This window comes from Centropristis striata, chromosome 14 (genome assembly GCF_030273125.1).
Source record: "Centropristis striata isolate RG_2023a ecotype Rhode Island chromosome 14, C.striata_1.0, whole genome shotgun sequence".
NCBI lineage: Eukaryota > Metazoa > Chordata > Actinopteri > Perciformes > Serranidae > Centropristis > Centropristis striata.
This window is the reverse complement of record NC_081530.1, coordinates 19,654,349-19,680,125: the sequence shown is the minus strand read 5'-3', so window position 1 is coordinate 19,680,125 and position 25,777 is coordinate 19,654,349. Positions and strand designations below refer to the sequence as shown.

The 25,777-nt window shown below is 38.7% G+C and overlaps 4 protein-coding genes across 9 annotated transcripts in view; 1 reads left to right on the top strand and 3 right to left on the bottom strand.

The window, feature by feature from the left end:
• Positions 1–714: 714 nt before the first annotated feature.
• cdca8 (cell division cycle associated 8) lies at positions 715–6,924 on the bottom strand. Of its 3 annotated transcripts, XM_059350400.1 has the most exons (12): positions 6,711–6,924; positions 6,333–6,590; positions 5,927–6,019; positions 4,291–4,419; positions 4,134–4,174; positions 3,913–3,988; positions 3,671–3,732; positions 3,428–3,510; positions 3,233–3,331; positions 1,775–1,904; positions 1,458–1,544; positions 715–1,350 (listed from the first exon to the last, which is right to left on the bottom strand). In XM_059350400.1, exons 3-12 carry the CDS (start codon positions 6,015–6,017, stop codon positions 1,315–1,317), a joined length of 834 nt encoding a protein of 277 aa, XP_059206383.1. In that variant the 5' UTR covers positions 6,018–6,019; positions 6,333–6,590; positions 6,711–6,924; the 3' UTR covers positions 715–1,314. The 3 variants fall into 3 exon arrangements, with proteins under 3 accessions (XP_059206383.1, XP_059206384.1, XP_059206382.1); XM_059350401.1 differs by lacking the exon at positions 6,333–6,590 and having other exon boundaries at positions 6,711–6,729; XM_059350399.1 differs by lacking the exon at positions 6,711–6,924 and having other exon boundaries at positions 6,333–6,639.
• airim (AFG2 interacting ribosome maturation factor) lies at positions 6,701–9,464 on the top strand. Its single transcript, XM_059350403.1, has 4 exons — positions 6,701–6,969; positions 8,181–8,360; positions 8,444–8,562; positions 9,118–9,464. The coding sequence occupies exons 1-4, from the start codon at positions 6,701–6,703 to the stop codon at positions 9,156–9,158; spliced, it is 609 nt and encodes a 202-aa protein (XP_059206386.1). The 3' UTR covers positions 9,159–9,464.
• A 181-nt stretch (positions 9,465–9,645) lies between these two features.
• Positions 9,646–10,718, bottom strand: cldn35 (claudin 35). The gene has a single exon (XM_059350402.1). The coding sequence runs from the start codon at positions 10,642–10,644 to the stop codon at positions 9,955–9,957; it is 690 nt and encodes a 229-aa protein (XP_059206385.1). The 5' UTR covers positions 10,645–10,718; the 3' UTR covers positions 9,646–9,954.
• A 5,509-nt stretch (positions 10,719–16,227) lies between these two features.
• The window catches only part of ago4 (argonaute RISC component 4), a 29,911-nt gene continuing 20,361 nt past the window's right edge, over positions 16,228–25,777 (bottom strand). For 3 of the 4 annotated variants that reach the window (XM_059349382.1, XM_059349383.1, XM_059349385.1), the window contains exons 12-19: positions 25,551–25,735; positions 25,228–25,387; positions 24,688–24,859; positions 23,102–23,269; positions 22,719–22,853; positions 22,537–22,638; positions 21,274–21,473; positions 16,228–20,479 (exon numbers count right to left, since the gene is read on the bottom strand). In XM_059349382.1, the coding sequence (XP_059205365.1) occupies positions 20,371–20,479; positions 21,274–21,473; positions 22,537–22,638; positions 22,719–22,853; positions 23,102–23,269; positions 24,688–24,859; positions 25,228–25,387; positions 25,551–25,735 (1,231 nt within the window). In that variant the 3' untranslated portion in view covers positions 16,228–20,370. The remainder of the gene's footprint in view (positions 20,480–21,273; positions 21,474–22,536; positions 22,639–22,718; positions 22,854–23,101; positions 23,270–24,687; positions 24,860–25,227; positions 25,388–25,550; positions 25,736–25,777) is intronic. The other variant, XM_059349386.1, reaches the window with a different exon arrangement.

Below are 25,777 nucleotides of genomic sequence, written 5' to 3'. Positions count from 1 at the left end.
TGCAAGAATTGAATACAGAATCAGGTTTACTTTAGTTTTTGGTCAGTTTATGGCCAAAAAGCTTTTAATGACAGGGTTGGTTCAGCTTTTTTAAAGTAAAAACGCTCACCACATCTTAATATAAAGCAATCAATGTATATTTACACTTTGTTTATTTTTACTTTGGTTGCATGTTTGGATCATGATTTAATAATTAAAATTTACAGAGGAGTGATCGATAGAAGATATTGCAGATATTAAATGGCTTCACTTGTTGGGTATGAGACATCAGAAGAAAAACAAACCTAACAGAATTTTTCCACTTCAAATATTAAAAGGTTCTTGGTCTACATGGATGATTGTGTAGATGAAATACCATATGTTAAAACTCAAGCACTTTTTCAAGAAGTATATTTGAAATTCAAGCATATTCCTAACCTTGAAAACATAATGGCTAAAATCAAGCATTTTCCAAACTTTAAAATCTTTGTTGAGGGCAGGTTACAACTGGGGAAAAAAGCAGAACATTCAGAGGAGGCAGCTCTGAATGCACCACACGAGAAAACTTCTATGATGAAATGCTGCCATCTAGTGGCCACCAATCAAAAGTACAGCTTGGTGAACACCTTTGTCAAAAAGACAAAACCTGCCCAGTAAATTCAACTGATACATTATGAGCATCATCATTACCCTACAAATAAATCCCAAATAAACCATGTCACACACATTTAGAGCTGTGGTCAAATTCCTTTATCAGTTTTGAAGATAAGGAGTGAGGTTATGTACATGTATGACAAAATGAAGCACACAAAAAATGTAAGATTACTTACAAATCAAAGTATGAACACTAAATCATATTTGTGGAGTACAGATCTGTCACTTCACGGACTTACAAGGTTTGTAGGATAACTAAAATCCTGGACAGGAAGAAAACACTGAAAAAGCACTAAAAATGAAACGGACATTAGGCAAAATTCCCCCAGGGATTAAACCTAAAGCTACAAAAGCAGAAGGTAACATTCATAGGAAAATCAAAGAACAACTCTTATAAAAGTGAATGCGCAAATGGTAAAATAACACACCTAAATCCTCATTTATATATTTGACAGCTTTCATTATCTGTGTTTTAAGAAAACTACATCCAGTAAAACAATATACTGACAAAATATGGTTATGTTAAGAATCTGTGCATGTTACATCTTTTAAAATCTCACCTATCAGTAAAAAAACAACAAACCTCAAACCATGTGATAGGAGAGGAAGCAACGCTTTAAAATAAAGAAATAAAGATAAAGTTTATGTAAGTAATGTACAAGTCGACAGCAGATAGACAGGTCACTCGGATGTTGCACAAAGGGTTGTGAGGCGATTCTGTCAAGAAGAAAGAAAGAGAATCAGGAATGCATATGCAAGAATTTCATGTCTAATCCTACAATAAAGCTTGTAGAAAAACAAATAATGCAGAAGTGACTATATACCTGCAGCAGCCGAATGCTCCTCAGAGCAGATTCATCCAGTAGAGACAGGTCCACCGAGTCCATCTGACTGGCCAACAGCTGGAGGCTCTGGATCAAAAAATTACAACACATTTGGTTGGAAAATTAGCCAGCTTGTCAGTCATAATTAATGAAAAATTTTAAGTAGTTTCAGGAATTTTAAACCTTGAAAACACAGCATTAAAATCAGTTGTTTTCTAAGATTTTCAGCACCTGCAGGTACCCTGCAGTTGTTAATTAAAAAAATAAAAATATATATATATATTTTATTTGTGGACTCCAGCAGTGTGTACACTCACCTCTCCGTTGCCGATGGGGACGTTGATGACAATGTCGCTGTTTCCTGATGAGATGGGAGAGCCGTTGACTGAAATGCTATAAACCCTCTCTTTGTGGCGAGGAATCCTCACAGCGGGGGTCTTTGGAAGCCTGAGGAAATAAAGCTCGAGTGGTGAGTTTGACGATCCCCTCACTGTAAATAATGCCTCCAATTTAGGAATGAAAACACAAGATCCAGTGGAGTAAATTGAACCAGTTGCCCCATTACAGCAGCATCTCCAGTGCCCGTATAATGTATAAAAAGGCTAAATCCACTTTCACTCAGCTCTATAAAAATCATCATGAGATTTGTAGTACTCATTTGGGCATTTATTTGCCTGTTTTGTTTTTAGAGAATAACAATCTTTAAAGAGCACTAACTGTACAGGAATTTATACTAAATATAACACATAACAGCTTCCACACACACAGAGAAGAGAGGCTGTTTTCTACTGGGGGACTAGAAACCTTTTGAGGAACTCACTTCGTTTTGACCTCAGCCACCCCGGTCCAAATTAAGTTCTAGGAACATTTTACATGGACATTGGGGTTTTGCAGGGATGAACGTGACCGACTGGTCAAACACACAGAGTGGCTGCTTCAACTCATGACTCGCTTCACTCATAAAACAAGGACATACTAAAGTATTTATTTAAGACCATTTAAGGACAAGCGGAGAACATTTCTCTTCATTTGATCACATTAAAAGTACATTTAGGCTTTGCTGCTGGCTTCCTGACTCTTTAAAAAAGACAGAAGGGGAGAGAGGGGGGCAGCGCAATGAAATAAAAACTTATTTTCCTAATAGTGTCATGGTGGTTAGTTTTTATAGCAGAAATAAATAACCATCAAACACTTAACAGATTTACTGTGGAGACAGATGCTGCTAGTTTAATTGTCCTCCTCTGCATCTCACTCAGTACATCAGAAAATTCTATGCAGCAGTAGGCTAAATGTCTTGGCAGTGAGACAAAACTTAAGATTTATTTTTTTCATTCTATCTGTTCAAAAGAACATCCCTTGCCCCATGTCATGTTGCTTTTGTCATACGTAAACATATTACAGTTTCCCTTTTTTAGACTGCCATAGCGACACAAATAACAGGCTGAAGGAACCCTTAAATTTCTTAAAAAGGAATTCTGGAAATAAAATTACCAAGAACATCTTGGTGGAAATGCAGCTATTGAAGCAGGTAGTGGACAGCTGGATAAAATTGGCACTTGACATATAAGAGACAGTTCAGGTGCAGAAGTTTAACCCCAATGAGCAGATTACCTTCTCCAGAATTGTACAGATTTAAATACAAAAATAATAAAATTTGATGCATTTTTGTATTTACAGGGATTGGGACACCATTTAAGGAGAAAAAAGGGAGGATAATAGGGGTATTTTAACAGATAAAGTGGTGTCATGCCGCTGTAACAATAATGGCTGCTTACCTTGGGTCAAAGCGCGGGGTAACGAGGGGAGTGGGGCCCATCATCAAAGAAGAATCCAGCATACTCCTGGCAGGAGTGACCAAAGGCTTCCTGCTAGATCTGAAACCAGACAGATACATGTTAGTCTAACATTACTGGGTCATGAACTTAAGAACGGAGTCAAAAATAAAAAATAAAATAAAAAAAAGTCTTTACCGTCTGATGGAGGTGTTCTGCTTGCTGACTGACAGTGCCTTTGCTCTTTTTGATGTAGTTGGAGGTTTCCTTGTTGCTTTTCCCTGAATACAGTTACAAGCAGTTAAACACTAGGAATTGGCTCCACACAAATAATATTCCACAGCAATCACCCAATCTGTTTATTAATGTTCCATAATGCTCTCAAACACTCAACTGTGTTTTCTTCCTCTTATGCATGCTTGAATTAAAGACAGCCATTACCTTCTTTGTGGTGCTCGGGATGTTTTCATCCTCTGAACCGGATTTGCCTTTTTTCTTGGACACTGAGAAAAAAATAAGAAGAAAGTTAACGTTTAGTAGTTTTCCAAACCTTTGATTCTTGACTGGATGGGCAGAGTTTGTTCAGTCTATTTAAGGTAGCATCAGCAGAAGTACTTTGTTAACAGACTTGTTTGTTTTGAGCAAAATACTTAAAGAAAACAAAAAGAGCAGTTTTAGCATACTTTTCTTGACTGATTTCAGAAGGACGGCGTGGTCCTCAGCCACAACACTGTCAACAATAGCAGCTTCCTCTTCTCTCTGTTAACAGACAGACGTGTATCAAGAAGTGAATTAATGTTTAGTACAGCACAGTACGCCTGCACAAACCGAAGACATTCTGAAACTTGTGACAAACTGATTCAAGATACAAGATTTGAGATAATGACAAACATACTCAACTCACCTTTTTATTATCCACTTCTGGAGACTTTGGTTTCTCAGAATCTACAAAGAGAAAGGGGCAAATGTTTTTCATTCAATTAGGTTTAAAATAATAAAATAAGAAACCAGCACAAAACATCCAATTTTCAAGGTTTCATTAGACTAAAGCATCAACTCACTGAAATGTTCTATCCAGGGCGTTTGCCTGATGGCTTTGGGGAGCTTAATTAGTGCCATGTTGTAGCTGTTGTCAACATCTTTCAGCAGCTGGTTGATCCTCTCTTTCAGCTGCCCCACTCTGGTCTTCACTGTCAACACATAACAGGAGATTGTAGATTACACAACCCAGTAGTTTAGAAAGTAGTTGATTAATACCATCAGTCAATTCCAGTGGATCACATTAATATTGGTACATAAGTTTGTCAAAGGAGAAACTACTTCTGTTACTAATTGCCTACTCAGGCAGTGTGAAAGTGCCTGTGCACTGTCAGGCACAAAATGTATTATGTTTGTGATTTTTTGAGAACCAAATTCATGGGTTCTTATTAGAAAGATTGGTATGTGATTATGTTAAAAAAAATTATCATATACTATACATCTTTATATCTACATAAACATACATGTTTCTGACTATTATCTCTGTATACATATATATATATATTGTAAACTGAGTTTAACTAGTGCATTTCGTTTATCTCTTACAGTGAATAAGTGTAACTTTTTAAACCTTTAGCTGCTACTACTGCATTTTTTTTTTAATACTGCTTATATTTATTCTCTTTATTTTATAACTATCAAGAGAAGGATTGAGAAATTTCAATGTACTTGCATATAATGACAATAAAGATCCTTCTGATATACTGCCATGCATGTATGTATTCTCGATTCTGTAAAACATTGCACATTCCTGCATATCACCAACACTTCAAAAACTGCACAGCTCTTTCATTTTAAAAGAGACATGTTGTGCAATAGTATTTTGCATATTCAATTCTTATCAATATTGATTTTCTGGTTAGGACTTATTGACAACAAAGTACAAGCCTAACCATAAACCCGTTCTGGCCTTACCAAATCAAAATCACTTGTAGGTGGAAAACCTACTCAGAAATAAACCAGATTCTTATTTGTATAAGGGTCAATGACGTGATCTAACCGAGTGTCAGTTGGTGTAACCAGTATTTTTTTTCCTATAAAAATCTGATTATATACATGAAAATAAATGAACGAAAATGAGAAAAAATTACAATCCACATTTACATTGCAACATTATGGTATCTAACAAATTTTACATAATTTGTCAAAACTTCAGAAAAAAATGGTTGTTTTTAGAATATGTTCTGCTCAATATTGACAAAATGTGTAAGTGTAGAAATTCTCCGAAAAAGATTTAATTTGATGCTTTTAAAACTGAAGTAATTATATGTATAAGTCCACTTAAATGCAATGTAGATGGGTGAAGTATTTAATATTAATCTTTTTTTGTAGTTACACCAATTGACATCTTGCCAACCCTTATTTGTCACTGACCCATAAATATCTTCCATCTGTTTTGCTCTCAAGTGGTTTTATCTGCTTCATCCTCTAAAGTTTGTCAGGCTGTAGCATATTGAAAGAGGACTACTGCATAATTTAGATCATGATGGCAGCAACAAACAGCAAGCCTGCCTGGGATTGGGGGCACATGGGAATTTGTTACGTCAAAAACAAGCTATTTAAACCAATCACATTTCACACGGCACTGCTTTACAACGTGCTGTGTAAAGAGGAAACTGCAGTGTGTCTTAACGTTAACAATGAGTGAATTATATTTACCTTCGCTGTCGAAATCCTCCAGAAAGGCCTCCAACTTGGCCGTCTTGGGGTTGTTTTTCCGTTGTTTGGTGGTTCTTTTCCTGGGAGCCATGTCTGCATGGAGAGGCAGCAGAGAATTAGTAAATATACCCACAGCCTGACAACATTAGACAGCAATACTATCAGGTTACATTCTGCAGCTACAGGACACAAGTAAAAACAGAATTTAATAAAGAAACTGCCGACATGTTGGCAACGTTATTCAAGCTAACTAACGGTTAGCAACTGTTAACGCTCATGCCACTTGTTCGGCTAGTTGCTCGCAATTTAGCTGACTTTCTTCGCTGTCAGTTTGTATCACATATGTATATATATTTAATAAAGCACTTTAAAAAGAGATTCCACCGTTTTATAGCCGATTATTTACCTGTTTGGTGTGTGTTGCTTTTCTTCTTCGGTCTCTTTCTTCCTCCCTCAGGAAGCCGTTTTCAAATGTTCGCGCAGGGAGGGGCCAGTCGTTCGGTCAGCCAATCAGAACGCGTGTTTTCTTTGCGTCACCAAAATTATTCTCAACCAATCGCAGCAGTAGACGTCAGTGTTTACATCAGGAGGCCGGAAATGGGTTCAGGCAACATGGTAGCAATGTGATGCTGTTAGCAGCTAACACTACCTCACATTTAAAATGCTACAGAAATCATATTAAAAGGATGTGGTTACTCCAAAACTGTCTAAAATAGTTTAAATATAAGGATCCGTTTATTGCATATACGTAGATTGGTCAAATTAACACATGCAATGTCCAAACCTGCACTTCTTCCCCTTCACCAAGCCCTGAAGAAAAGCTTCCAGAGTGTTGAAAACAATCAGAAAGTATGGAGGAGTGTGTTGGCAGACTGCAGCCCTCTGATGGTATCTCTTGGGAACTTGGCGGAGCAGTCCCGAGCGCTTTCCAACGTCCAGATCTCCAACACACCGCTGAGAGACTTCCCTGACCTGGAGGAGAAGCTGCGGTTCAAGCTCTCACTGGCCACTGACACAGTGCTGGGAAAACTCCACGACAAGATGTAAGTTACTGGGTCACCTTATATAGTCGTGAAGCATATATTAAGAATTAAGTGATGATCCACAGCTTTGTTCACGAGGTGATAAAATACACTCTAAATATGTCTTACTGGTGATAACAAAATGTAAAAATATGTATACATTTATTTTATGTGGACTAACATTGTAATATAATGGTAAGGGCTATTTATGCAGTTCAGAGTTCAGAATCATGAGGGAAAACATGTTTCATATGCAGTTTGAATGGTAAAAATCTGTTAAGCCAATGAGGAGATATCGTTGTCTAAAGTGAAGAAAACTGTCTTCTCGGGGTGTAGATTTCAAGGAGTATACATCAGTAGGCTATGCACTGTAGGTGGGTGATTTCATCATATTGACCCAGGGAAACATACAGTAAACATTTGACCTAGGGAAAATAAACAATGCTGAGAACATAAAATCTGTTAAACGGTCTTAATGTGTCATCTCAAAAGGATATATATAACTTAAACATTTAAATAGATAAGCTTCCCTGATTATTAAAACACCAGCCATGCAGGGCCAGCTCAACCTGCCAGAAGGTCTCTGGACAAATAAGAGCCTTTACTGACTCCTCTATTCCAGGTGACCCTCAGATTGTAACATGGCAGATGGTATGCCATTTTTTTAGTGACACATACAAATAGTGATACAGAGGCATATCACTCGTCATTATTGGTATGCTGCTGCTATTTTACTGGCTTCTGACACTTACAAATAATATGTCGCTCATGTTTTACTTTGAGGTATCACCACTCTTGTTATATCCATGAGGCAACTCTCAGGGCTGTAAAATTAAGTCACATGTTAAAATGCTCAACTTTACAGCAGAAATGAACATGCTTACAGCCTTGTTTTTTCTCTATAGCTCCACAGACGCATAAGACACAGAAAATTTAAGAAAGACACAGCATCAGCAGCGGTGAATCTATGAGTAAAACATAAGCCAGTAGCACAACAGCGGCATACCAATCTGAATCATGTGATATGTAAGTACAGTGCACATTATGCATCATAGTTGCAGGAACATCATTATAATGTGGCCAGAGCCCCATTAAAAACATGCTTTGATCTGACACGCATTTATTTTGAAATGTGCTCCATGTGAGCATGACATCAGTTAGGATAACAAAGGGTTTAAAATTAGATTTGACACATGGCACTGATACTGTCCATCCTTCTGTCTCTCCCTTAGGTCTTCTCTACAGTCTGTCAGAGACTCCATCAGTAACCAGGTCTCTGCAGTCTTCCAGCTGTACGAGCAGCAGGCAGACAGTCTGGATCTGCTCGCTGTAACCGAGCGCTCAGCCACCGCCCCGTCAGTCTCTGACATGCTGGAGTGGCTGCAGGATGCCGAGCGTCACTATCGCCAACAGTATCCTTTCTGTTCATGGTTTCATTGGGATTGTGTTACATTTGGCATGTCTTTTTTTTATTTTGTCCTCAACTCGTGCTCAGATTCCTCAGGAGGAAGACTCTGCTGCAGACTCTGAGACCTGATGATCTCTCCCTTTTAGAATCTGCTCCCAAAAGATGGAAATCTTTGGAGTCTGCCACTGCAGAGGACCACATCACAGGTAAAGTGATACATATAATGTTTATATATATATATATATATATATATATATTGAAATGAAAAAAAGCATGTTTGCAAGTAATTCATAAATGAATAAATAATCTATATGAAGTTATCACACAGTAAAGCCTGTTCGCTCCTACATGCAAGAATCAGAACATTAAGTGCTATAATAAATATAATAATAATATTTTCAATTAATTAATTTATTTATTAATCTTTGGTATATATGGTCTAAAATATTGAAAAATGTCCATCCCAGTTTGTCAAGTCCAAAGCGATGTTTTTAAATGTCTTGTTGAGTCAGTCTAAAACCCAAAGATATTCAGATCATGATTTAAAATGAAAAAATATTTAAATATTTAAAAAGCCGAAAATACTATCTTGTCATTTTTGCATGAAAAATTATAAAAACAATTAATCGATCATCAAAATAGCTGACGATTATTTTGCTATTGATCGACTAATCATTGCAGCTCAATCAGGGATCAGTGCTGTGCCTAATCTGTGCTAAAGATTTGTATGTGAAACTAATTACTTCTCTGTCTTCTTTCAGATACACTCTGCAAAGTTTCCTTCTTTATTGAATCCCAATGAAGAGAGTAAAAGCAACTTCATTGGATCTCTGGCCAGCTTTCCAATCTGACTGCAATCTCTCTGTGCCGAGGCTTGAAGAGGAGATCAGGTTATTTTAAGGAATAATGGGAAAAACCTCAGATGGACACAATTCCTGTGGATTTTAAGAAAAGGACTGGATCTTTATTTTGTTGGACACAAAGTTTGTGCATGTACCAGATTTATACCGCAATCGAAGCTGAAGACGAAATTACAATATACTTTTTTTTCCACAAAAAAAGCACTCAGTGGCGTCTTTTCATACTTGATTGACAACATTGTTATCTGTAATGGTCAAAATCACCCAAACCAAATGTATTCTTGAGAAACAACCAACACACATACACAAACAGATAAAGACGGTTACAAAACACAGTTTGTGGAGCACGCTTTAACAAACTTGTTTTATTTCACACTTTCGATGTAGGCACAATCAGTCAAGGCTTTATGTGACAAAATCGACAGGTAATGACATCGTCAGGGAATAACTGCTTAAGAAATCACTGCAATCTTTCACAACAGGAGCCATCATTAAAGCCATCATAACAGTCATACTTTTTCATCTGACAATATAGGCAATGGGCTTTCTTCAGGCACCACTATAAATCACAGTGCGGTAAAAGTCAAACTTCAAAACAAATGTGAAATACTGAAGACACTTTACAAAGAGATATACAAAATATAGGTTGAATATATTAATAAATATATTTAAAGTATAGTCACAGATTCAAAACTTGAGACAGTAAATTAAGAGAGTTTTTAAAAACACCAACTCTTCCTATACATACTCCTTCAAAGGGACACTATTGGATGTGATGGGTTTTGGGGGATCTGGTGCCGAAGCGGGTGAATTAGCAAAGCTCCGGCCGATGTAGCCCCTGCGGTACCTGCCTCCCCTCTCCATGAGGGGGCAGGTGCTGCTCAACACGGCCCCGCTGATCATGAGAATGACCGCCGACGCCCAGCCCAGATAAATAGCCTGCCCCAGCTCTCGTTTGTGCATCAGCGGCACGTTGGGGTTGTAGAAATCCTGGACGACGGTGTTGGCGGTCCAGGAGACGGGGATCAGCACACACAGGCCGGTCAGGATGAAGAGGACGCCACCTGAGAGCGCGATGCCCGCCTTGGCCCGCCGGTCGTCCCCCGCGCAGGTGGTGCACTTCATGCCGCAGCAGGACACGGTGCAGGAGAGCCAGCCCATGAAGATGGCCAGGCACATGAGGGCGCGGGCGGCCTGGATGTCCGGAGGCAGCGCCAGCATGGAGTCGTACGTCTTACACTGCATGTGGCCCGTGGTCTGATAGATGCAGTTCATCCAGATGCCTTCCCACTTGATCTCCGAGGTCAGGATGTTGCTGCCGATGAAGGCCGAGACCTTCCACTGAGGCAGGGCCGTGACGGCGATCGCCATGATCCAGCCAGTCACCGCACAGGTGAAGCTGATCAGCTGCATGCCAGTGTTCACCATGGTTACACTTTTTAACACCAGTTTATGGCTGATTACAAGGTCCTCTTTGTCTACTACTTCTTATTTTGTTTCTTATCCTTCTTTGTGAGCTTTTTAAGTTCTTTTTAAGTTGACTTCCTCTACGGTCTTTGCCCCAAAGCCACTTTGTCAGCAGCCATTTTCTTCTCTTTTTCTCTTCCTCTTCAACATCTGCTCACTGTTTCCACCTCCACGTGTCCTCGATTCACTGAAGTAATCACTCGCTTTCCACCTTTTTCAAAAGCACCAGCGTCACTTTCTCCTCCTTTTCATTCCCTTAGTTTGAGTCGATGCATTATTGAGCAGCCGATAGCTGTGCAGCCACCTGTGGCAGCGGGATCGATCAGGGCTTCACGGTCCAGGCCTCGTGGATGAAATGGATCCCAGCCAGGCTTTTCTATTCTTCTTATTTTGTGTGGAAGTGTTTCTTTGCCTTCAGCTCTGGTTCAAATCCAGGAGGCCAATTGTTGAGGCGCAGTGTGTTTCAGTGTGACACACAGTGCTGGTATGGTGTAGCCTTACCGAGATGGATCACACCGATATAACCTGATACTCGGATTCAAGGCCACTGATGCTGCTGTGAGTGTATCCTGTCACACGGCAAGGTTGAAAAGGGTGATGCTTGATTACACGCAATAAAAATCGACGTAGCTTTTTACCTCTTGCTCGACAGAAATCCAATGTTTAGTCCTCTTGGAGTAAATGAAACACACATCCTGTTGAGGTGAGCGATCAGCTCTTTGGGAGGTTATTCCAGCTTCTTATTTTCCAAGAATACACATCAAACTTTGAAGGAAATTCTCTGAAATCGGTGTGTCTAATTTAAAAAAATAAAAGCACAGGTTTCCAGCCAGAAGAACTCGTCACTGCGGCTGTTGTTGGCTGAAGTGTCTCCTTGTTGACAATAAACAGCGCTGGGTCCACTTGAGCTGCTGCTCCGCTTCACCCTGCCCCCCAGCTGCTTCCTTTGGTAGCAACCAAATGGGTCAGTCTGGTTCCAAACAAGGGTATAAATAACAAATCAGGGCCGTAAAGTGAGATTTGTGGGTAAGTAGAGCGTCTCTTCACTCGCTTCCATCTTCAGCAGCACTGTTGACAGTCAAACCTGCGAGAGCAACACTGTGAACCCCCAGGAACAAAAAAATAAAACGACCCAGCAGCGATGCAGGAGGGAGAGAGGGAGGGCAAAAGAGGGTGACACAACAAAAGGAGGGAGGGCTGGGTGGCCGAGGATGGAGCGCCGGCCGTAGGTGGATCAGCTAACACAAAGACAACGTGAGGGGGGCCTCGACAATGAGGATTACACACTTTGTGTTGCTGTGACCGCACAAACTCGCATTTATTTTAAAGGAGCTTTCACAAAATTGAGCTTTCACTTACTGCTTTTTTGTCCACAGTGAAAGGGAGAAAGTGTACCACAAAAGGGGGGGACAGTTTTGTTTCTCTGACTGTGACTGGGGTTGAAATGCTGAAAGAGAAATACACAGGTTTAAAAAGCTTATCATTGTGTCATCTAGGCAAAGGAAATTGTTAAAAGCTGAATTATGACACTTATGGTTTAACCTTAACTGTTTCAATTTTTTTTAACAAAATGATGGCACTGAAAGGAGAAGACAGGTATATATCTGGTGATTTATTACAACTATTATCAATATAATGTTAAATAAACAGCAAGAGTAGGAAGACAAACAGAGCGTGGCTGTAACAGAAGGATCTGACAGCAGCTCTTTGTCTTCATATTCAGACATTTCCCTTCCACCCAAGACGGCGCTCGCTCCATCTGCATTACACTGAACCTTGGTGTGCCATTGTGCCGATGAATTAAATATCGTGGCATCAAGATCTGTGGTTCAGGTTTCCCTTTCTTCTGTAGCCTCCGCTCGCCTTGGCAACGGTGGTCATGACAACCAGCCGGGACACAGGAAACGGGAGGCGATGAAACACAAAGGGGAAGCAGAGGAAGGTGACACATACCAATGATGGCTGGATGAACACACAGGTGTGGGTCTAAAGCAGCGAAAACACACTTTAATTACTGTCCTGCAGCCTGATATTCACTAGAATGAAGAGAAATATGATAGGAAGTTAGATAGATAGGTTTGTTCATGTTTAATGACATTTTACCTACAAATATGTTTAAAAGTAGGAGAAAGTCTTTAAATTCCCTTGTTCCAGAGGTCACACCAGCTGACTGCATGACCTCTTTTACCTGAGGCACCAGGAGGGGAGGGAGGGGCTGCCAACAGCTTTGTATCTGAAGTGGAGCCAGACCGATATAGGATTTTTGGGACTGATGCAGATACTGATTTTAGAGGCAGGAAATTCACAGATAACTGATATGGGGGCAGATATAATTTTTTGAGCTGGAATGAAAATAGACCTTTTTTTGTGGATGTGGATTTTGCACCACTCTGCAAACGTACCCAGAGAGCTACTTTCTCTCACATAAGGCTTTACTAAATAATATTTAACATCATTACATATTATAAATTATACAATGTATTTCAGTCATGCAATTCTATAAATTTTAAATTAGAAAATAGGAATAAAATAAATAGCTAAATAAACATAATTAAAGTTCAGTCAATTGCTGACTATTTCGCATGCGCGAGTCGCTTAAAGAAGTAAAAAGGACAGTGGTGGAAGAAGTATTCGGATCCTTTACTTCAGTAAAAGTACTAATACCACACTGTGAAATGACTCCACTCCGCTCATTTTAACTACCTAATAAACTTTTAAGTGGTTTAATTTATAAAAATGGGTAATAATTTTAAATGTATCATGTTTTCCATTTTAAATGTTGACCTGAACAGTAACTAAAGCTGTCAGCTAAATGTAGAGGAGTAAAAAGTACAATATATGCCTCAAAATGTAGTGGAGTAGAAGTATAAAGTTACATAAAATGTACATAAAAGTACCTCAAAATTGTACTTTCAGTCCAGTACTTGAGTAAATGTACATAGTTCCACCATTGCTACCTGATCCTTCTAACTTATACATATCAGTTAAGAGTCCTCCTTCAGACACTGTATGAGGATTAAAGGGATAGTTTGTGCATTATTATACAAAACTTGGTACAATTATTGTCAATGCCCTCCTGAGGATAACCCTTTAAGGTTTTATTGATCGGCCCCTAGGTGGCACTGTGGTGGCAGTCTAAATTCAAATTTGGTACCGTGGCCACACTATAACACTTAAGGCAATGAAATTCATAGGGGTGGTATAGACTGGCCCCTGTAACACACACACCCCGACGGCAGCATGCCCCGACACGCGTGTACTGCGAGGGCCCGTTCAGTACTGCTTGCAGTAGTTATGTCATGGTGTGGCCACGGCTGATATTTAAAGTTTCATAAGTTTTTGGATATGTTCAGGCAGTGAAACATGCGATCATTTGGGTACGAGAACAATATTTAAAAAAAAGAATAATCATTCGAAATACAATAGGGACCTCGCAGGTCGTTGCCTGCTCGGGCCCTAATAATTAAAGCAGCTAGAAGGGTTTTTAACTGGTTATGAAACGGTCTCATTTAATACTGACGTCTCTGTATGAACTACAGAAGCAAACAAGACCATCAGATAGAAGACTGGCTATTTATTTATGATTATTCCAACTGTCAGCTACCTGCAAAATCAGAGAGGCCGAAAGATCCTGTGTTTACATTTTCTCAGGCACAGTTTTGCAGTGAGTATTATGTTAACCAGTTTAAAGGGAACAGGGGACCAAGACCTCTAACAACACCACTTTTGTCCACAGGGGGTGCAAAATTCAACACAAACAGAAAGCTCCTTATACTGCTTTATGAAAACTACCACCAACATGACAGCAGTTAATCAAATGCAAACTTTTTTTTTATTATCGTATTTAAACCACTGCTTTCCTCTGGCCCATTCACTGTCACTCTGTAAATACGAGTTATTGTTCTTGACATGGACTCACTTAAAAAGAAGTTCAGTAAAACCTTATCTACACTGGTTAACATTGAAAGAACACAGGTCTGTAACAAAATACACTAAGATAAGAGCATTAAGGTGAGGGAATGGATAGATCATTAATGTTTCACTGTTCTCAGTAATCATGTGATCCTATTCAGCTTGGTAAAGAATGCCATCTAGTGACAAAACACACGCATACAGAGACCTTGGTGGCAATTAGTCAGCTAGCTTGATAATAGTCCTCATAACACCATCACAGAGAATGAGACTACAGGTCTTCTTCCTCTGCAGGTTAAACAGCTTCAACATGGACTCCAGGTTACTCTGCAACTCCTACAGGGAGATGAAAACTGTGGATGGAAGCTGCCAGATAAAAAATTAAGAAGAAATGCAGAAAAAAAATTATAAAGTTAAGAATTAAGAAATAAATGCATTTGGGGAAATAAACTGAGGGAGAAATGCAATGGGAAGATAATAAATAAATAAATGAATAATAAATACATTTTAAATGAATAAATATCTAAAAATCAATACAAAAATAAATGAAAACATTCAATAATGAATAATAATTGAATGGGGAATAATGGGGAAAGTTTTTAAAAAAAGACAAATTTAAACAGAAATAATGTCAGATTTGATCAATTTATTAATACCAATTTATTTTAAATTATACTCACGCATATACATTTGCTACATTGTTTACATTCAGTTTATTATATTCCTATATCTTAGTTTGTACCGTTTTGTTTCAATGCTAATTTATTTTTTATTTACTTGCGTGATTTTTTATTTTATTAGAATATTTAATTAGCATTGTTTGAGGAAGCCTTCAAAGATTTTAATGGTCAACGAATCTTCTCTGTAACTGTTGTGCACATGATGAATAAAAAACTAGAGATGTCATGTTATTGATAAGCTTGACATTAAAAAAAATATATATTGAAATATTCTTTTTGTAGTTATTGTTACAGACTCTACCTCCCATTTGTATTTTGGGGGTAATTTATTTGCCAAAAGAAGAGTTAATACGGAGATTAAGGCCACATTTAGAAAAAGAAAAAAAATTACGAGAATGAAGTCGTAAATATTTAATTATGAGAATAAAGTCGTACATAATTGGTAGGCTGTTCTACTTAAAACTGAAGTAGGTCTAAAGGAAACGACAACAGTTCTAGATGCATTTTCTTTTCAAAGTCCTTATACTTATGATAATGTGATGTGCCAAAAAGACTTAAGTGTCTCCTGGTTTGTAAAACCTATCTTAAAGTAAATTTCTATGAAATGCTCCACAGCCCTCATTTTAACAACTCTCCTCCTAATTTATTAATATTTACGACTTCATTCTCGTAATTAAATATTTTATATTTTATTCTCATAATCAAGTTAATATTTTCAACTTTATTCTCGTAATTAATTAAATATTTATAACTTTAATCTTGTTTTTTTTTCTCTTTTTTCTAAATGTGGCTATACTCCGTCGTAAAAGGTCAACTTTGACAGGTTTTTTCCCACGTTTTTTATAGATATCGTGATCAGAAATTCTTTTGACTACGATAAACATGTCATGAAAATTTGATACCGTGGCTTCCCTAACTTGAACTCCATTATGAATGATGAGAACACACCAGCTAAGTTATAGGCATAAAATACCAATTTATTACTTTGCACATTAACACAAGTATTCCCTGCAGGCTAAAAAAAAAAAAAAAGAAAAAAAGAAAGAAAATAAAAGTATTTGAACATGTCACAAAATAGCAATAACAGCGAGTGAATGCCCCTCTGCTGGGGGCGGGGCCACAACAAGCCCCGCCCTCTCACATCCGGTCAGAAAGGGTTCCGTTCATTCACAGAATAGGAGCGTTCCATTCACGGAATTGGAATGTTCCAATTCTATGATTCTATTGCTATGAGACAATCACACACAGCTTCAGAGACCACTAGCAGAAAAATAACAAAAGAAACAGAGCAGAGCTATAACAAACCCCCAAAAAAAGAAACAAAAAAAAAAAGAGAAACAAAATAAACTTAAAATACACAATACACAATGTCAAATTACAAATCCGTTAAGATATAACAATATATCAAAGTGAGAGGAATTTAAAAATAATTCATGCTCTCTATTGGGGCACAGAAAGAATTATGGATCTCTTTTTTTTAAAAAGGTTAAAAAGAGGTAATGCTGCTCCCTTGATGCCATGGGGACCCCTTCACAAAGAGGAAGTGCATTTGCAAGGGGTCAGCAGAGTTGGAGACAGGAGAGCCTCCACCCAGAGGTGCGGCCACAGGTACAAACCAGGAACGAGGAGACAAAGTGGATGCTCGCTACGGTCACCTGGCAAAGAGGCGAGGGGGTTCGGTCTTTAACGCGTCCACGTTTGAAGAAAGTACCTCGTTTGGATTTGAACACGACGCAAAGAGCCACCCCCCCTCGCCCCAGAAAAACAGCTTGTACCTCCCAAATTACTGACATTTGTGTAGGAATCTTTAAAATGCATCTTCGAGAGACTGGACAAATATTGCTAGCCTAAAACAGTCCCACTAAAATTGATTAACATTTACCCAAAAAAAGCGTTTATATTTTTTCCTTTCTCATAATAAATATGATTCCAAAAAAAGTTTTTTTTCTTTTTTATCTTTTTTAAAAGGACAATACTCTGGCATGCAGGCGAGCAAAGTCTACATTGTTACCTTAAAGAAAAAAATTGTCTAAAGCCTACATAACTATTCCACCAAATGCACATTCCCACTGATTGATACAAGCAAATAAAATAAACAAAAAAATAAAATAAAATAAAAAGTACAGATACACAATAGCGAGAGACCAACAACCACAATGAGTAGAATTATAGCTTTGTTTTTCCACATTTGAAAACTGGAACTGGGTTAATATTGCTTTGCAATGTCATTACAAACAGGGAGTGATCATTTATCTGACTGGAGTTTAATGATCCAATATTGTTGAGGATTTGAAACAAATCGTTCCCCGTTAGAGATGCCAGAAGAATATTTAATCACAGCCCGTTTGGCTTGGTAAAACTAGTGCACATTTTAAAAACTGATCTGCCCTCTTTCAACAAAGTAAAACTTATTGCATGCAATGCCTGGACAACACCCTCCTGATCCCCCCCCACCAACCCACTGGTCCTCCTCCTCCTCCTCCTCATCATCGTCATTTCCTGCTTCTCTACCAACGCCAACGCCCACGCCTTCAACAGGCCGGTGCTCAAACTCATTCATAGTAAACCTGCTGCTTTATGGGTGGTTTATTACAAAAGAGTTTTCACTGAGCTGTCCCCTCCTGATGAGGCGTGCACGTCGGCTGTTTCTGCTAACTCTCCTGTCCTACTTCTTTCTCCGACACCAGGGGAAACCACTTGTGCAACTGTCACCACAGCACTGATGTCACTACCGTTTCCGTGATAACAGCTCACCAAGCGTTTGCACGGGGGAGGGGGGGATCCAAGGGCAGTGCTTATGCTTATTGTGAATTCATTTAATCCAGTGTTAAAAATGCATAAAAATATGAAACAAACACCGTCAAATAGCAGAGACTTTAAGGTGGGTATACTTCAAATACACACAGAGTTATAGAAACCATTTTTAAAAAGTCTAAAAATTCAACTCATTGCCTATCGCAAACCTTTTTTTTTTTTAAACAAATCCCTTAATCTAGGTTCTCTCCGATTACAATCCCTGATTGTCTCCATCTATCTGACCATAAACCAACCAAGCTGAGTGATAAACACAGCGGCAGATCTGTTTTACCAGTCGGAGTGCTACACTATACCTCGAAGCTGCCGCTAAAATGTCGCTCACATCCGAACCTACAGAGGAAGCATGAATTCATCCGTCCTTGGGGCCTACTTCTTCTCACCGTTAGCCAGAATGCTACAAAAAAAGTTTCCAACCCAAAGCTCTACCCGCTAACCTGCAGCTCAACAATTGAAGACTATTCCTGAAGTCGCACTAGTAACTATATAACTGGCTTTGCTGCCGACCATAAAATTTCATCACAATAGTAACAACATTGACAACAACGATAACAACAACAACATCAATGGTAAACTACTAATTCTAAACAACAGTTTTTTTTTTAAGATAACCACAAAACATCTTATATTAAACTTTTACAAATCTGCTTTGTTGATTCGTATGTATAAATGCATAAAGGTAAGAGAGATTGAGAGTGCCCTCTGTTGCTTGCCTAGCGTCCCGGGTCAGTGCAATGAATTGGCCAATATTAGCAAAGGAGACCTCAAAAAAACTACGTTGGTTTCCGGCCCTTGATACTACTTCTAGAAATAAAAAAGAAAAAAAAATGAAAAGAAAAGTCCAGCAGTGTCATCATATAATCTTTCAGATAATCAGGTCCAAAGAAAAATAAGATCCTGCTTTTCACAGACAGCAAGGCTGATAAAGACCATACTCTGTGTTTAATGCCTTCAGCCATTCAACAGGTCCCAATGCTGAGCCAGTCACAGGCCAGACCGCGGTTGCCACTGCTACACAGTCAGACCAGACTTCACTTATTACTTGAAATGGATTAGGTTGCCTTTTGTCAGGGATTCAAAGATGTTTTTGGAGGCACAAAAGGAGCAGCTGGTTCCCAAAGGTGCAAATCCCAAGCATCAACTGGCTAACGCTCATGCTGAAAATATAACTCAATGCATTTCAATTAATAAGCGAGCCAGGACTGCTACAAATACCCACACCAGCCTCTATGAGGCCTGTTTAAGTCATATGTCTCAAAGTTGCTCTATAGATGTAAATATATGCTTATATGTACTGTATGTGTGAATATAAAAACAACAAATCTGAGGCATTTACAGCAGTTATCTCCTTGATTTCCCTTTACAATTCAGTGGCCTGCCATGAAACACACATGCGCACACGCACACACACACTCTCATACAGCAGTACATGTATATACAGATGCACGCACAAACACACTCGCACACAAACAGATTTCTTCGCTATAAGATGGGAGGAAAATCGTTAATGGGCATGGACACCCAGGTCACCTCGCTTGTTAAAGACCGTAAAGGAGAAAAAGTTAAAACACACGCTCATAAAAAGGAAAAAAATATATATATATATCATTCTCAAAAGGTCGACTCCCCCTCCATCTCTTTTCATGTAGAGTTCCCTCCCAACCACCCAATAAACCCAAGACCTTGTGACAGATTTTGCCCAAAGGGGCTTTGAGGTAAAAGTAGATAAGAGTCCTGCTTAGCTGGGAGAGCTAAAGAGCTGCGCTGACACACACTGTGCCAGTCCACTCCCTTGCTCAGTGTATCTTACAAACACAAGAGTGCAGACATTCAAATAGAAAAAACAAAAACAAACTCAAAAATAATGGCTCAACTTGTAGTATGTGTGTGTATGGTTTGTTTTTGTTTTTTCGTGTTTTTTTTTTTGTTTTTTTTCCTTTTGTGCATTGGAAACCCTCTCGGGGTTTGCAGTGCTGGATTGCTGGTTTGAGAGGCGGCTCAATTGGGAACGCTGGTTGGAGATTGTTCCTTGAAATAAAAAAAACCTGCCGGACCATTGAGACACAGCAGATTTTCCCCCGTCCAAGAGCCGCTTTGGTGCAGATTCAGAAAAATGTAGAGTGAGTGTGAAGAGAAAAAAAAGAGACAGACTACAAAGAAAGGGATATGTGGGAGAAGAAGAAGAAGAAGTAGAAGAAGAAGAAGAAAGTGGCAAATAAGAGATAAAGAGACAGAAGAAGAAAGGGAATCCGCGGGTGGACTGGCTGACATGCTCGCTAGCTCAGGCGAAGTACATGGTGTGCTGGGTATCATAGTGGATCTGAACAGCCTTGGCCAGCGCCTGGGGGTCCCGGCCGTTACTCTGGCCCGACACGTGGCTTCCTTCAGCACTGTGAAGCAGAGATTAGGCAGAGTTTAATTTCACTGGCAGGAAAAATATGAAATCACAAATATGCAGGGGAAAGAGGATACTAGGGCCAGCGAATTAATCAAATCAGATTTTGGCTTCTCACAATTATGAAAGCAACATAATTGACATCAAATGCCTGTTTTCACTGAGATCATGAGAAGGGATATATTAAATATAGTTTGCCATAATGTTGAAGAGAAGTTTAGTATCAGAAGGTTGTGACAGTGCATAACGTTACAGCATAGATGTTATTTAATTTGATAGAATTTTCACTTGTATTTTTCATGTATATTCATTGAAAAAATATATATTATTTATCGACATTTTCTTGCATTTATTTTTTCATTTCATATTTCTACATTTCATTGTATTTAAATTGTTTACTACTTTTTAAATTTATTATTTTAAGTTTAAATATATTCAAAGTTCAAGAAAACTGTTAAAAATACAAGTTCTTTTTTTTTCCTTCAAAGTGCAATTAATGCATGATGTGTCAATGACTAATATTGTTAAATAATCTTGATCTCAATATTGACCTAAATAACTGTGATTATGATTTTTGCCATAATCGAGCAACCCCAGAGGGTACAGGCATGAAAACAAGAATGAAGAGTTGTGTTCTGGTAGGTGGTTCAGTCTTTTTTCTGGAAAAACATGTGCCTCTACTGGCCTCAGGTAAATTCAGACCACTTCCTTCTCAGTTGCAAAAGCATGAGAACCCTTAATGAATCACCCTTCTTGAACTGGAAACAAAGATATGTGGATCCGTCTCACCTGTCATGATCTTTGTCCACCAGGTGGTAGCGAGCTCGGAAAGCCACTAGCCTGGCGTAGTAGGCCGGTGCTGGGATGGAGACGGATCGCGTGCAGCGGACGTAGGTGTGGCACAGCTGGTAGGTGAGGAGCTGCAGTTCATCCGCAGTGAAACAGTTGTCATCCCACAGGACGTGGTAGTGGGAAGGACGACTGGTTCCCTGAAGGAAGACGGGACATAAAACGTTACATGTCAATAATACTGTACTGATAAATTCATCTTCATGATAAAATAAACTATATTTACTTTGTGACAAACTATCTGGACCTTTGCATTTAATAAAATAAACATGTAGTCTGTCTTTTAAAAGAATTTGATGACGAGAATAAGAGTTGTTCGGCCATTAAATTGAGAGGGACGGTTCAATTAAACAGAGTTCCAATGAGACCCATGAAACTAATGTGCTGCACATGCCGTTTATAGCAATTACCAATTCTCCTCTATTTTCCCTTGTTGAGCTTTAAGGAATAAACACTCAACAGCCTAACAATAGCATAGTTTTGTTACCTGAAAAAAGATCATGTTTACATCCAAATTTAATTGAATCATGGATTTGGAGGATGGATGAAGAATGGAGGGATGAAGAAAGATACATTTGCTTTAGAGTAGATTAATTTTTACCTTTCATGTTTATCCCCAGCAAATCTGAATACATTTATATTGTGTATTGTTTTTATGGATGCAGTTACATTTCAAGTTGGCCATTAATATTGCCAATAAATGGTAGTTAAAACGGGTTTCTAATAGATCCTGTATCGGCCAATATTGCTTCCAGCGATCAATCTCAAAAGTCCTGATTAGAGCGCTCCTACTTAATTTCTCTTTGTATGTGTAGGTTCAGACAGAATAGAGCAGCTGTCCTGTCCAATTGAAGAGCAGGAAGCAATTTCTGTCATTTGCACAAAACACTGCAAGTTGTGTTTCATACTGAAGAGAAAGTATGTGGGTTAACACTTGAAAAAACAGCCAAACCATTTGATGGGTCAAAGAAGCATCCAAATCACGCCGTTTATTGTCATTAAGCATCATTACCGTTGTAACCACAGAGAAAAATTGTAGCACCCTTTGAGACACTTGCCACTGAAATGGGAAAAGCTGTAAACCTAAACTAATTTAATTTTTTTCCCCAAAATTGCAGAGCCTTGGAGATCTGGAGTGAGCTGGACACAATGCCAAAGCTTTTGAGAGAACCTGGTAGTGGTGTGTGAGTGGGTGTAACTCACCTGAATCCCAGCATGGCTGCACAGGTAGAAGTCAAACTCGGACGGGTGTGTGATGGTGCTGTCCACTGTGGTGCCTGCTGGGACGTTGCCGCTCTTCCCCACCTGCAGCGGATGACCAGATTACAGTTAAGACTTGGACAAAAGTGCTGTATGTAAAATAGAAAAATGGAACTCTTACTGACCCTCTCAGCTTTGTCGGAGCAGAAGAGACGAGTGTGGTGACGTTTCTGAACCACGATGTAGGTAATGCCCGGCCTGTAATCCTCCTCCAGACTGATACAGGCCTTCCTGATGGCTATCAGCTCCGGCCACGCCACCTGAAAATAACAATAGAAACTTAATAGGTATCCTATGCAACATGTTGTCTCAATATACTACTATTGCATACATCTCTCCTGTGTTCATGTGTCTTTAAATTAATGTTTTGACAGCCTCCTCTCATGATGAATCACAGCTGCCATTCCTGCCAAGTAGATCATACGTGGGACTTGCAGGCCAAAGATTTGGCACGAATAAACTGGAGGTAGGCATGAAAATAGCCGGTGCACCTCTGACAAGCTCTCACCTGTTTCATTTGTCCCTCAGACACACCGCCACGGTAATAGATGATTCGTGTGGGCTTAAATCGTGTGGACTTGTAGAACTGGATGAGCAGCTCTCGCACCATGTTGGTCAAATCTTGAATTACCTCCTGGCTGAAGAGCTGCTCCTGATGAGATGGAGGAGGAGAGCACTGTTGACAAAAACTTGAAGAGTCAACTCAGGGAGAGGAAAAGTGAAAAGTTAACAATTACAACTGCAATTTGCATACATTTTGTGTTTCATTTGCACACACACGAGACTGCATTAAACCAGATCATGAAAAAAAAATGTGTCAGAAGAGTCAGTCAAGAAGCAACAGCTTTATGCAACAGACCTATAAACTAAATAATAATAAACGTGATATAGAAAAATACTAAAAACAACGGTGATCATAGAAAATGAGCAGAAGTCTCAGCAATTAGTGGATAACAATCCAATAAAAATAAGAAATACATGAAAAGCAATACAGAGAATAAGGAAAAGAGAAAAACAACATCTATATATGCACACACCACAAGAAATCATTAGACATCATGGATTAAATATCAGTAACAACAACTTCTTTCTAAGGATAACAAGATTTTGACCGTAAACATCAACAAGCTCCATATATATATATATATATATATACACACACACACACATCACGACATCTGAGGGACTAACTGGCCATGTTTTTTTTTTTTGTAAATAGGGAAGGTTATAAGATACCCAATCTGTTCATTATTATATGATTATCTTATATTATATGAACTTGGAAATTACATTTGAAGAAGTTGCTAAATGAGGATGGCATAGAAAAAGACATACACTTAAAATACATATCTGATGAATATTCATGTCATATATTGAAAGAATTTTCAGTTTCCTAAACAGTGGAACAGAGGCCTCGCTAGAGTTTGACAGAAGTGTTTTGCCCAATCAATATTAATATAAATAAAATAGGGATAAATCTGTAGTAATATTATGATACATTTTTATGATAAATAAAATAAATATTATTAATTTAACACCATTTTAAAGTCAGACTGGATCATTTTCTGTCATTTTATATCTTTAAAAACTAGATAAAACTGATACAGACAGAAACAAAGTCAAAAAAGATTGATTAGAGGTAGATAGTCATTTTTTGTATTTTATTGTCATGATTTGTTTTAATTCTTGTTTCGTCTTTTTAATCTTAATATTTATATTCAATTGGCTTTTCAATCATTACCCTTCTAAAACAGTCTTATGTTTTGTTTTTATTACATTTTCATTATTTTTTATTGATTTGTGTTTATTGGTCTCACATTTTTAAATTGCTTCTTTTATTTTTACAGTTTTTACGGTCTACACATTTTTTCTGTCTTATTATGGGCTCGTCAATCTTCTGTTAAGCACTTTGAATTGCAATAACCTGCACTGAAATTGAAATATGAAGAAAATTTGGCTTGAATGATTGACAATCAGTTGATTGTATCTAATTTGATGCATCGCTTTGGCATCAATTCATCAAACACAGTGCTCAATTATTACAGCGGTTTAACAGAACTCTTTTTCTCATTAGTACACACAGAATGCAGTTACCTGGGACATGTCTTGTCTTGATGTTTGGACTCGAACTGTGGCGCAGTATCGGCTGGGGTGGCCGTCCATGCTGCCCACCACCGCTGCGATGGACGGCTTCTTCCCGTCACCTGCTGGAGGATGTGTGACGTCTGCACCCAGGAAGATGACAGGCTGCTGGAACACAGAGGGCCTGAACGGAGAAAAGGAAACACAAGAGATGAGTCTTTGCATTGCATGTCTGTACATCATATCTCTTATTTACAGCACGACTATGAAGAAAATCGTGTGAGGAAAAGATCCAAATATCATCTCACAAAGTAAAAAAAAACATGAATAATTCCACAAGATTTTTAGGATTGGAGCACCGGATGAAAAACATGCCAGGAAAAGCATACATTTATGTGAAAATAATTAACTTTGATTGCTCTTTACCACATGATTACCAGAGGACTATTTGTATTCAGAAAGCATCTGAACAATGTACAACATTCAAGGCCAGAAAGCATTCCAGGTTCCCATCTGTGCTGCAAAAAGAAATGACTAAAACTCCATGCTGACCTCTGATGAGGCACCAGGACGTTGTTGATTCCTCCCAGCTTGGCGTTGATCTTAAGACACAGGTTTGAGAGGGTCTGAGGGGACGTCTTCACTACGTTCTTCACCTGCACACACTGGGTGGCCATGCCAAGGAGAGTATCCCCTACCCGCTTCACCTCAGCTGTGGGTAAAAACGGAGATATCAAGCGCAATATCAGAAACATATTGTCTAGAAACAGACTTGGAAAGTTGGATTCCTACATACAAAACCCATCTTACATCTAAAACGCTTTTAATTTTTCATCATTCACTAAAATGAGACATTACAGGTTTCAGTTTCTTACCATAGACTGGTGTTTTGCCAGGCAGGATGACCACAATCAGCTGCAGACCTACGTAAGACATCTTGAGGTGTTTGAACATGGGCTCCACACTGTCGGCTCCTTGGGCATATTTACAGAAACACGGCTGGCCTTGAATGGGCATCCCGGCATCCTTTGAGATCTTTCGAAGCTGGTCAGTGAAGCTCCTATTGAAAAGCATTAAAAACTCATCAGACATCGGCAGTGGA

What these genes read in the sequence shown, in the direction of transcription:
- cdca8 (XM_059350400.1), bottom strand. Translation starts at nt 6,017, where the DNA reads ATGGCTCCCAGGAAAAGAACCACCAAACAACGGAAAAACAACCCCAAG. An exon ending in GGAGGATTTCGACAGCGAAG is followed by an intron (nt 4,420 to 5,926) that starts GTAAATATAATT and finishes ATGTGTTGACAG; the next exon opens with TGAAGACCAGAGTGGGGCAG. An exon ending in TCCCCATCGGCAACGGAGAG is followed by an intron (nt 1,545 to 1,774) that starts GTGAGTGTACAC and finishes TTTTTGATCCAG; the next exon opens with AGCCTCCAGCTGTTGGCCAG.
- airim (XM_059350403.1), top strand. Translation starts at nt 6,701, where the DNA reads ATGTCCAAACCTGCACTTCTTCCCCTTCACCAAGCCCTGAAGAAAAGC. An exon ending in GGAAAACTCCACGACAAGAT is followed by an intron (nt 6,970 to 8,180) that starts GTAAGTTACTGG and finishes TCTCTCCCTTAG; the next exon opens with GTCTTCTCTACAGTCTGTCA. An exon ending in TGCAGAGGACCACATCACAG is followed by an intron (nt 8,563 to 9,117) that starts GTAAAGTGATAC and finishes GTCTTCTTTCAG; the next exon opens with ATACACTCTGCAAAGTTTCC.
- cldn35 (XM_059350402.1), bottom strand. Translation starts at nt 10,644, where the DNA reads ATGGTGAACACTGGCATGCAGCTGATCAGCTTCACCTGTGCGGTGACT.